We start from the raw sequence: 12477 nt of genomic DNA on the forward strand, positions 1-12477 counted from the left end.
CTGCCCAGGTCTGTTTGACAGTTCAGATAAAGCCCTCATCAATATGATGCTGCAAGCCATCTCAAACTGTAATCAAATGAGAATGTATGTTGAAATGAGTTTCACATCTGTTAGTGGTACTTTTAATGATGGTACCAAGCGTAATGCAGTGCTTGAAATCCCATCTCTTGCTATGTTTGCTCAGAACTTCACTTCATGTACTCCATTCTCTTAGCTGTGTTAAGATGGATTGTCACTTCCACAGGAGAAAAATGTAAACCACTGCTCTCAGATTATGCCTTAATTTCTTCTTGTTTAATCAGAAGAGACGTTCAGAGGTTTAGAGAATCAGCAACATGCTCCAAAAGAGATGTAGCAGAACACAATTCTACACAGTTGTGAATATCAAATCTACCTGTTTGTTAATGGTTATAACTTTGAGTTATAAATATGCTTCTGCTTAAGTCTTGCTCATGACATTCTCTTGGTATCTAATGAAGCTAAATGAAGCCAGTGACTGGCATAGGATTTCTATGCCTTCTGATAAGCCTTCATAGCTTCCTTAAAGGAGGAAAAATACCCTATTTACTGCTGTTCAAGGTCACTTACAGCTTTTCAGAGCCATGAATTTAGTAGGTCAGCACCCAGTGACCTATTCTAACCAACACTGAGTAAGCACAGAGATCGTATGCTGAGTTAAATGGGCTCCAAGTTACTGGAAGTATCTGCTTTCTTTTAGAGTAGGTGCCACAAAATACATGGACTGCAGTCTTTGAAATGTACATGCCACAGTTCCATTTCACAGGGAAAAAAAAAAACTGTTTTCAAAGCTGTAAACACAACATGAATTTTGTGAGAATCTGAGGCCTAAGTGAAAGCCTCTCAGGATCCACTTGAATCTGCTGTCTGTGGAAGGGAAAACAAGATTAAGAATGATCATAAATAAGCTTGAGACTATTGCTGAGACTCCTGCTGTACTCAGTTGTGCACTATACCAAAGATTTCAGCGCTGCAATAAGGCCTTAATATTGTAAGAGTGTGAGTTCTTGCTAAATCATATTTGTGACTCTTTAGGTGCATTTGGATCTGTCTGCTTATGGATTGCTTTTAGTTGGTGATGCATATTTAAAGAACCTGAACTATTGATTGAAGAGTGCAGGATGTGTGGCTGTCAAATACATTATGTCATGCTTTAAAAATGCAAGTACTTCTCTTGGGTCAAGTTCTCCCAGAGTATGTAGAAATAGGGTGTGTAAACAGTAAGGATGTGAATATTGCCTTGTAGTAAGGGTTTCGGTTGGACTTCAGCTTTCTTCCTTGGAAAGACATTCAAATATGGAGAGTGGTATTCCACTCATGAAGACTTTTAAACCTCCATGCACTTTCCTGATGGTACAGGAACTCTGCCTTGTCTTGTCTTGCAGTAACTGCTTGATTAGACCTGTGCTTCTCTCCATATTAAGGGATTGATTTGTAGCTGTTGTGTGCTCACCTGGGGATTAACGTTCTTAAAACTACATGGCTAGCTTGAAATCCTAGCTTGCACTTCTTGCTGCTCAGAACATGCATGTTAGTGACCCAATCGTTGCTTGGCAGTTTACTTTCCCTTAGGAACATGGAAATGAGACCTCTTGCCTCTGAGGCATGGTTGAGACAGCAATATGTTTTGACAGTGCTGCTCATCCTAACCACCCTGTATCAACACGAAGTAAGCCTGTGTCTTAAAGTGGCTGTCTTGTGTTACAATCAGTGCCTCTCTGGGTTATGTAATATGCCTCTTTTATAGAATAAATTTCTTTCCTTAAGATGCAGCTATTACAAACCAATCTAAGGTCTTACTCTTAATGTCTACAAGCTGCTGCATAATTGCTCATCTTCTTGTGACAACCTAAAATGCTGCAATGGCTGTCTTAAACAAGTAACCCAAGGCTGTTCTTAGCATTAAAAAAAAAAAAACAAAAAAAAACTTTATTTCTTGGCTCCTTAAGGACACTTTAAAACTGACAACCCTTCTGAGTGCTTGCTTCTGTACTGGGCCTGCCTGTTGGAGCCCATTCAGGTAACCTGTATGGAATCAGCCAAACATCCAGTCCTGAGGCTGAGATGTCTGCTGTGAACAACACTGCTCATTACTAGTCAAACTAAAAAGCACTTCTGCTACAAAGCTATGCCTGATGGTTGCACAAATATTCTGGTAAGGACCCTTTGTACAGGCTCTTAAAATAGTGTAATTCTAGTCCTTTATACTCCAAAGCAAAATTAGACCAATACCATAATGCCACCTAATAGATGACTTAAAAGTGGCAGCATGAGGTGAGGTCTGAATGATCTTCAGCATATCAAGGTGCCTTTTACCACATCTCTGAAGAATAACATTGAACTCCTGATGGTCCTCACACAAGAAGCTGTGTTCTTCAGTGGGAAGTGAATTTCTAACAGCCCTAGAGTAAGAGCTAGCTTCACTTTGTGTTGAGAAGAGGAATTAAGTAAGCAGGATAAGCTGGTTATGCTTTCTTTTACTAATAAAACAACCAATGGGTTTCTGCAATAGCAGTCTGTAATAGTTTCTTAATTCCCTTGTGAAGAAGGGGAGTGCAGTCAGCCCTGAATCTAAGCAGTGTGCTCTCTGCCTGATGAGCCTCGTCCTCGGGTTCAGGTAGTGCTTCAGGCCCTCTGAAAGCTGCTTTGTAGTTCTGAGCAGTGGGGCATGTAAACAAAATAGTACCAGCTCAGCTGAGAAGAAAACCAACTTCTTGGCAGTTGCCCAAGGAGTGACTTAAGGTGTGATACTCACCTGCACAGAAACTGGAGCGCATCAAACATGGTGCCAAAACATTATGTATAGATGTTTCCTATGACTGTGGTTACAAACTGTGTGGCTTCATCTGTCTCTGGTTAGCTCCAGAGGTGGTAAAACTGGGAAATCTAAAAGCTGACCCTGCTTATCCAATGTCTGTGAAACAAATGCAATAAAACTGGCAGTTTGGCTTTTTGTTCCAGGCAGAGATGTGTCCAAGTGATCAGTTCATTTCCTATAGAGTAGATGTTGGTCTGAGGGCAAGTATGCTCTTGAATTTCTAATGTTATGAGTGTTTGGAGGTAAGCTAGTCATTAAATTGTTCTGGGCCATGTTCACAGTGTATGCTTCTGCTTACAGTCAAAGGAGTGGCAAGCATTACACATAGTTTTGCTGAAACAAGTCCAACTTGTTTCAGTTTTAAAATGTTTTTCCTTCTCTGATGAATCACTAATGTGCTAGCTCCTTTCCATGGACACGTGTGATATGACATCTGCAGTTAAACCTTCATAAACCTGTATCTGTCCAGTTATCTGTAACAGGTGCTCTCTGATCTTCCAGGGTACACTGAAATCAAAACCAGACCAATAGCCTGGGAAGCACGGAATTGCATCTGAACAGGTTTTTGACATCATGGGTGATGGTACAATACATGCATAGACTTAGGTAGACCAGGATTTCTTTGAAAGGGCCACAAATTGTCTACAACCACTGATAAAGAGGATTTTAGGTAATATTTACTTGAAACTGCTTAACCAGCTGTACTGTCTCCGTGTTAAGAATCTGCTTGGTAAGTGTCTGTCACCTGAACAGAACTAATAAGTGTGACCCAATAGTACTTGCACAACTGCAATTCCTGAAACTTTAATGGGTGTAAAATGAGATTATTTGACATAGCCTATTTTATAGTAGCACATTAAAACTGACCATGCTTAAAATCATTTAGGTTTTGAAACCTGAGTCTGAATGTGGTTGTTTACTATTTCCTAATTGGAAAAGTAAATTAGGATCTCAGTGTTAACATCTAGAATGCTCCAGTTGAGGTTGGAGGGATTTAGAAAGCTTAACTGCTGATATAATGGGATAAAATGCTTCTAAAGAAGATCTTTGTCTAGTGAGGGGTGTCAAAGGGCATTTTGTGGTTCTTACATATTTGCTCTGTGCTCTCATGTAGCTGAGGTTAGGTTTTTGCCTTGTACTTTCAGTAATGCAGGGAGAAATTGCATCTCTTTAAATGCTGATGTCCTGGGAAACAGAAATGAAGTTCTCTCAAGCAGAATTTATTAAGACTCATAATGTTTAAAATGGATGAGATGTTTTTATTCCTTGAGGAATTTCCTGTTAATTTGTAACTAACAAGTGTCCAACCTTTTTAACTGTTTTTTAGGGTGGTGAGCATGCTCGAAGGTCCTCTCTCCTTAAGAGTGATGAATTGTTAACTCATTACTATGATGATGTGAGAACAGTTTATGATATCTTCCAAAGGGGGTTGCATGTATCAAGTAAGTTTAACTTTTAAAGTTACTCTTTTCAATGGTGTCAAGAACTGAAGGTCTGGGCTCCTGAAGCCCAGTTGTGGGTGGGGGATGTCTACCCATCAATAAGATGAATTCATTAAATGTGAGCATCTTGAAGGCAAATCCAATTACAATCTCTTCTGAAGCAGCATTGTGTGAACTACGTCAGTGCTGTCTTCCTCAGCCTAAGCCAGCCTTCCCCAGCTTCATTCCCTGCCTGCTCCCCTCCCCAGCTCCAAAATGGGGTTTGTATTCTGAAGGTATCTCCAAAGAATTACAGGCTGTCAGCTTAATGCTGCTGGGTGTGCAGTTAGTGTGCTGTTAAGACAGGAAGCAGGGGTTAAATTTTAAGAAACTTTTTATTGCTGTTTTTTAGATAATGGTCCATGCCTAGGTGTTAGAAAACAAAACCAGCCATATGAGTGGATCTCCTATAAAGAGGTAAGTAGCCTTTCTAGCTTTGTGCTAGATCTGCTTCTGCGTACTGAGACCATTCACACAACATCTAGTGGTGTGATACGAAAAGACTTGATTATTCATGGTGTTTTAAAGTAGCATCAACATATTGCAGAAAGATTCTAATTCTTTTAAAATCCTAAATGAACGGCCCCAAAAATATGTCCAAGGGGAAGAATACCTCCCGCACTTTGTTTATTCACTGTTTTATTTCTGAATGCATTTTGGATTATCTTTGCAGCTCTCAGCATTTTATTGCTGAATTGCGTAGAACTTGGACACTACTACAAAGCTGCAGCCTTTCAGAGGCAGTATTTGGAGGCTCAGAATACTACTATTATAGTCACTCATTTAAGAGGCTAGTTTTACTGTACAGATCTTATCCGTGCTTTGTGGTTATTTGTCTCAATAGTGCTGAATAATGCTTGCACAGAGTGTTAATAGATACACTTCTACCTAGTAGCACACTGCTTCATGATTGCTAAAAATATCTTTATGCAAATCTTCTTCTGGACAGCTCTGCATTTTCAGGTTGCTCCTGATTTAGTAAGTGATATCTTAAACTTTGCATAAGCCTTGTGTAGTATGTAGGGCTAGGGTCAGTACAGACCTTTTGTATGTAGCAGAGGTCACTTCCCAAGGTGATTTTGCTGGGTATTTATTAGGTACACCCTCTCATTAACAAAACTTTTTTGGTCAAGACATGTAGATTCAAGTCATGCTATATGGAAGGAGGAATTAGAAAATTACTTTCCCAAAAGCTTTATTGAACTGTTTTGTCTCCTTTATTCTCATACTTCTTGAAGAGTAGAGTGGTATTCATGTAGGCACCAGGAATTCAGTCGTTCAGCAGTCTTCTGAAAGCAGCAGAAGGATGGCATATGTGATGTGTGTCATTGAGAAGTATAAAGCTGCATCACTCCAGGGTCACTTCTCGGGGGTTGATACAAACACAACAAAATAGCCTCTTCTGCATGTGAGCATTAAATCTAAATTTAGACTTTAACAGTTAAAGTCCAGCTGGATTAAGTACTCTTCTGTGTTTTGTGTGTGAGTATGGTGTCTATATTCAGTCTTCAGTTTATCAAGGTCAGAGGGCATCCAAAATATCCTGGAAAACCACTGTCTACTTCACATTAGTTAATCTTCTTGTAAGGTTAAAGGAAAATGTTCTATGGGGGTTGTACTGTTAAGCTTGTCTCATCTCTTCATTTGGCTTCTCTTTATTTTCCCCCAGGTTTCAGACAGAGCAGAATATGTGGGCTCTGCGTTACTCCACCGAGGCTTCAAACCATCTCAAATCCAATACATAGGAATCTTTGCACAAAACAGACCTGAGGTAATTTGACAGTGTTTCTATTAGCGATCTGGTTGTTTCTGAAATGGCACACTTCTAAATCTATTGATTTTTTTGCAGTGTACCAAGCTTCCTTACTATGAGTTTTTTGGAGTTGGGAAAGGGCTCATAGCTGACACTGCAGACCCACAAGCTACAGACATGGCATCTAGAGCTAAGAGCCAAAACTGATAGCTGACACAACTGTTAGTCTCTTATGCTCGGGAGCAGGGAATCCAAAGTAACTTCTCTCTTCTTTCTAGTTCATAGGCTTAATGGGAAGCTAATATAGTGCTTATTTGATTTAATGTTATCACCATTTGCTTTCTCTTAAAGTGACAAAGGAGTACTAGGTGACTCAAAGTATTTGGAAGTCACAAGATATTCAAAACTCAAGACCTTTAGTGATGAAATATTTGGACAAATAAAAGATGGCTAAAGGTGATAGTTCTCTCTGAAAGAGGCCCTGGACACCAAGATGCTGGGTGGGAAAACTCCCGATAAAGGCAAAAATGGAAAATTCCTTAACTTAATAAGGAGGCAGAAAGACTAAAAGTGATACAACCAAAGATCATCTGATAATGCAAAATGTCACAAACCTTTGGCAACTGTGGGGATGTTTTGATTAGCTGGTGTCTATTCATCTTAATCCAGGAGTGGTTCTAGATTGCTGTTACTAAAAGTAGTATGAACTGTTGAGTAAATGCTTGCATATTCTGCCTATTAAATCTATTTAATAGGGGTGAACTTCTAACTTATGTTTGTGCTTAGAGCTTCAGCTGGTGCTTGCTGTGTTAAACTAGTTTAATCCAAGCCTGTATCAAGGCAAGAGGATGATTCTTAACTTGTCTAAAATATTCTGTCCATCTTAAATAAACTCTGGCAGCTGGATTCTCTCTCTGAGAGCCACCTATTGTGTTGACGTGGCTAGAAGTTGTACCACTGTCACTGGTCCTGGACAGCACTCTGCTGTTGGATCTTTTCTGATTTCCAGTTTGTCACAAAGCCTTTCCTTCTATCATTAAAGTGTGACAAGTGACTTTACACCCCCAACTTCCTTCTTTCCTAACAGAAAACCTAACTCTAGCATTGTGCAAGAAAAAACTTTTCAGACTCTTAAATCTGGTAACTTGCTTGGATTCTTCTGCTGGAATTCTGGTTCTAACAGCTATGTTTTTCCTATTATGGCTGGGATGGCTCCAACTGGGAATCTGTTAAATGAGTGTACTTACAACATCAAGTAGAAATGAATAAAACAGGGAGCCAGATGTTATCTAGGTAGACCTTTGAGTGCAAAGAAACTGGCCATCTGTTTTCCAGGGGTTTTGTTGATATGGAAAGAAGAATCTATGACTGTTAGGTCAGTGGATTTTCTGAAGGAGGGCATGGCAGTGTGGTCTGCTTATGGATGACAAAAACAAAATGTGCTTGAATTACTTCATTCCAGCAGGCTTTGAGCTGGATCAGAAATGAGCTGGAAAGACCTGTTTAAGCCAACAACTTCAATTCTGGGGTTTTCCCTACTGAAAACTACTGGATGAGTGTTGTGACATCCAGAATAAAATCACTAATCCAGACAGGAGATTATGTGAAGGTTTTTGTTAGTGATTCACATTTGTCAGTCTGGGGAACTGCTGGGAAAATCCCCTGGGGGGGAATCCTAGCAAATTACTTGTTTAAACGTTCACCAGAAAAATAAACTTTAGTTAATAAAAACTACTTTCCCTCTGAGTAACTGAAAAACAGATCTCTTCTACAAGTAGGGAACTTGTATTTTAAGTTGAGGGGGAAAAGCACAGTGAAATATGTGGTTTCCCTTAATAGATCATAGCCACATCAGAAAAATGGAAACTTTCAGACTGCCTCAATTCAGTACTAGCTGCTTGCTTGGGCTTTTAGAGGACTCCAGTGTTGAGGTTTGCTGTTTGTTTAAATATTGTTTTAAATTGAGATGCTAAAAAGAAAAGAAATATCACTGGTCCAGAAAATAAAGATTGTCAATACAACAGTCAGTGTGCAAGAATAGTTGGAGGCTATAATGGGAAGCTCAGTTGTCTGCAGCTTCTGAAGTCTGCTGTATAGGCTTATCTCCAATAAAACAAGTCCTAAACTTAAAGCTGCTCAACACCAATGCAGGTGCCCCATTCTTGTTAGATGTATAGGTGGATGCTGTCTATGAAAAATCATCAGGGGACCCTGTTACAGCTGGTATAGGTATGCGTGCTTAGACTTCTTCATGCAGACCCTAGCTATACCAGTAAGTTCCCTCTTCACTAGTGTTGTACTAGATGACTTCTTTTGGGATAAGACATAAACAACAGGCATGTTGTATAGGTGCCTTCAGAAAAACCCTCTCTGTTAAAGACTCTCAATCAGTAGAAAACTTATTATGGGCAAGTTTCCTAAATTAACAGCTCGTAAAACTGACATTTAGCAACTTTAGCATAGCTTCTGTTAGATCTCCTATGGAATAATCAGCTGAATGATGTTTAAACTTGTTGTCATTACAGGGGTGAGGCAATTGGCTAGTGTCCTGCAAAAACACTGGAAAACACGATAGTTGGGGGGGGGAATGGTGAAGGGAAATGCTCTTTATTAATGAAATCCTTGTTGAATTGCAAGTTTCTTCATCTTTTTAAGATGTATGTTTTATTTAGCTATCTGGAACTAGCTAAAGGTTCTGAGTTCCTCACTCTTGAGGGGAAAAACGGAGTTGTTCCAGTTCCACCGGCTGCCTCACTTGTCCAGAGGCTCACACTTAAGGAGTTGCATGCAACTCTGTTTTGGTGTAGCTGGTTATTTACAAACCATTCTCAATAGCTACTCTACAGAAAAAGAATTGTGAGGATCTTACCTTCACAGTACTTCAGATGAAATCTTTCTGTAAAGAATTCAGATGGTATCACAAAATAAGGCTACAGGGGTTTGATTACTATACATCTTAGCAGGTGAATCCTCTTAATTGCAGCTTGCAAGGCTGTCCTCTTCTGTGAAAACACAGAATTGGTACACATACATGTACAACCGCATCTTCAGATTAAACCCAATTAAAGGGGAGTAGTTAGTCTTAAGACATGATGACAGACTTCATGGAGCTGGCTTTCCGGAGAACTCTGAACTCTGTGGTAACTGTATGTTGCGTGTCTGGCCCTGATGAGATGTGGGTAATACAGAGATGAGAACAGGCTGTGTATAGATGTTATTTATACAATAGATAAATATACCAGTGTGTCAAGACATGTGCAAGTCCTTCATTGATTCATACTACGATGATATAAAATATTGAAAGCTTCAATGGCTTCTGTGATGACCTAAAGATAAGAAACAGTACTGTACTCCTATTAACTCCTATTCAAAACCTCTTTCCCCGTCATAGGTAGACTAAGGAGATGGAGATAGAGTTATTTTAAATAGTTTTAGAAGAAGTCGGTACACATTAACTAAGAACAGTTGAATTTTATTGGGTTGCATGCCTTCTCATAGCTACCTTCTTACTGACTTTTTTTCTTCCTCTGACAGATTTAAAAATAGGCTTTCAAGGTAAACAAGTGATAGAAATTAGACTTTTTCGTTAAAATTTGTCCAAAAGAGCTCTGTCCTAATAGTGTCCTTATTAGGCTCACATTGGGATTACTTCTCAAAGGTCTGTTTCAGGTAAACACTGACTTGCATCTCATTTCTTTGTGCAGTGGGTCATCATCGAACAGGGATGCTATGCATACTCCATGGTAGTGGTGCCACTCTATGATACACTAGGAACTGAAGCAATTACCTACATTGTGAACAAAGGTAGGGTATTTTCAGTAGTTCAGCAACTGAATATATGATGGCAGAGCTGACTAAGAACAGAACTGTAGCTGCCTTCAGATGTTTTCCTTTCACAAGATCTGGAGTGTGAATGTAGTCCACACTTGTTGTATTGATAATGTTGTTCTCTTTCATCAGCTGACTTATCACTGGTTTTCTGTGATACACCTGACAAGGCTAAGCTTCTGTTAACTAATGTGGAAAAGGGGGAGACTCCGATCCTCAACACCATCGTTATCATGGAACCTTTTGGCACAGATCTTGTAGAACGTGGCAAGAAGTGTGGGGTAGAAATCTTCAGCATGAAAGAAATAGAGGTAAGTGTGCTTAATCTGTTCTAGTGCTTTCATCTTATTTACTTGCAGAAGAATAAGATAGTGTCAATTGCACAGATCTCAGGACTGAACAGTGTGGTGGGTTAGTTTCAAACTACTTTACTGTCTCTTGGGTTGAAGCTCATACAAAGAGAAATCAACTTGCTAGTGGCATTTTACAATGTGCAAGATATAAAAATGTATGTCAAGATAATGGGAAAAACATGGTACAGGTATAACATCAGATCTGAACATTGAGGCTTATTCACATGAAACAATAAGTCATATGCTGTGAAAAATACTTCAGAATACAGTACAGTGAACAGAATCCTTTTTCTGGAAACTGACTTTAGCCTCCTGATGTTAGTCTTAGTCCTTTTGCTTGTAGTCATTTTTTCTGCTTGGATCTCTTGTGCAAGTTATTAGGAGAAATTTGTCCTGAGTACAAATTGCATAAATGGCATCTTAACTGCGATATTATGAAATGGGATTTAGTCTGGTTCCAGCTGTAGTGCTGGTAAAGGCTTGGCTTATTAGGATCTGCATATCTCACAGTAACTGTGCTCATCTTCTGCAGAGGTGTGTGGTAACTAGTAATTAAAAACATAATTTCACTGAACTTGTTCTCATAGCAGGCTTATGTGCTATGTTAATAGGGCCACCTTCTGGTACAGATGCAAAACTGCCTGCATGTTATCCTTTACAACACAGTTAACTAGTCTCAGCTAGGCTGTCAAGTTGAAATGGTGCTAAAGACATGCAGAGTTGTACATGATCTGTACAGTGATATAGCTGACTGAGAAAATGGTTGGGTTAAATAAGGAAAAAACCTGCAGGGATAGGATGGTACACTAAAATCAGCTTCTTTGTGTTGAACTCTAGTTTTTATTAGGTATTGTCCACGGGATCTTCTAGCTACAGGGAAAAAAGTGAACATTTAGAGCATATCTGCTCAAGTAGCTACTTCCAGTACTGTGTTAGGTCTTTGCCATGCTATTGTAACAACATGTTGGGATTAATGTAGTAATGAGTGCTCCTTTCTCTAAGTCTAAGAAGTAAGACAAACTTGACTATTCCTAATAGTGTCTCAGTGAACAAGAATAAGTTTTAATCTTTTTAAGGGGTAAGAGCTTTTAGTCTCTTAAAAGACAACTCTGCGCTGTTTAGAAGCTTAGATTAGAATGATTATTTCAAGCTTGTTTTCTAGGTTTCTGGCACGAACTTACTGTTTCCTGTACTCAGTGTGACCAGATAACAATCTTGGTTTCTGATGCTTAATGTCTGTACTTATGCTGTGATGATTTAGAGCTGATTAGCTGTGAATAAATGGCTATTTGAGAGGAAGAGATGTTGGCCTTCTCTTCTAGATCAACAGAATTGTGTAGGGATCTTAGCTGTGTATTAAGTAAATACCAGGTCTTACTCAAAACAGGCTGTATTGAACTGCTGATGGCACTTGAAATGCAGATGCTGTTTTGAGTAGACAGTAATATACTGTCAATTTTCTTGATGTAATGACACTTTCAGAAGGGCAAACTTACAGATTAGGGAAAAAGGAACATCTGTAAACAGTTAAACTTCTTTGTTTATGGGTAATCTAAAGATGTAAAAACTATCTGTACACAAAGGCTAGTGCTAATAAATGAGTGTATAATAATCTCAAATACTCTGGTGTACTTAGAATTTAAAGGCAATGAGGATGTACCTGCCCTAAAAGAGGCAAACCTATATTTAACAAAAAGTCCATTTTTAACTTATTGAAGCCCTTAAACAAAACAACTATAGCTGCTTTTAGTCTTAAATAGATGTGACAGGAATAAGTCTGGATTTGAAACTTCTGAGCTCATGGGTATTGAACATAAGCTTTCTACAATTTCATATTAATCATTATATCATTGATGGTAAAGGGATCTTGATATACATTCCCTTCAGCCTAAAGATCTATGGCATCATTAATGTTCAGGCATAAATAATTGTAATGAGGAAGAAAAGGTTCTAGTGGACAGAACTCGCTGCACACCATTCATCAGTATTAAAAGGACGACAAACCACCAATGAGCCTTCATGGGGAAACTTCAGTCTTCTGTCTCAAAGCAGTGATGTAGATGCAGGGTGCTTCGTGACATGAATACTGCTCTACATGGTCAGCAGTTATCAGGAACACGTCTGTATGAGCTGTTGGACTGTCTGCTGTGGCTTGTTAGTATACTACTTAACCTTGAGCTTGTCTTATGAATGACTTCTGATTTACTAGTTGAAAAGAGTTTTAGG

General features: G+C 39.0%; 1 protein-coding gene across 2 annotated transcripts in view; it reads left to right on the top strand.

The window, feature by feature from the left end:
* Positions 1-12477, top strand: part of ACSL1 (acyl-CoA synthetase long chain family member 1) — a 37681-nt gene that overhangs the window by 10906 nt on the left and 14298 nt on the right. For both annotated transcript variants that reach the window (XM_084285546.1, XM_084285547.1), the window contains exons 3-7: positions 4164-4278; positions 4670-4734; positions 5987-6088; positions 9775-9874; positions 10031-10209. In XM_084285546.1, coding sequence (XP_084141672.1) covers positions 4164-4278; positions 4670-4734; positions 5987-6088; positions 9775-9874; positions 10031-10209 — 561 coding nt within the window. The remainder of the gene's footprint in view (positions 1-4163; positions 4279-4669; positions 4735-5986; positions 6089-9774; positions 9875-10030; positions 10210-12477) is intronic.

This window comes from Netta rufina, assembly GCF_964035555.1.
Source record: "Netta rufina genome assembly, chromosome: 4".
NCBI classification, from domain to species: Eukaryota; Metazoa; Chordata; class Aves; order Anseriformes; family Anatidae; genus Netta; species Netta rufina.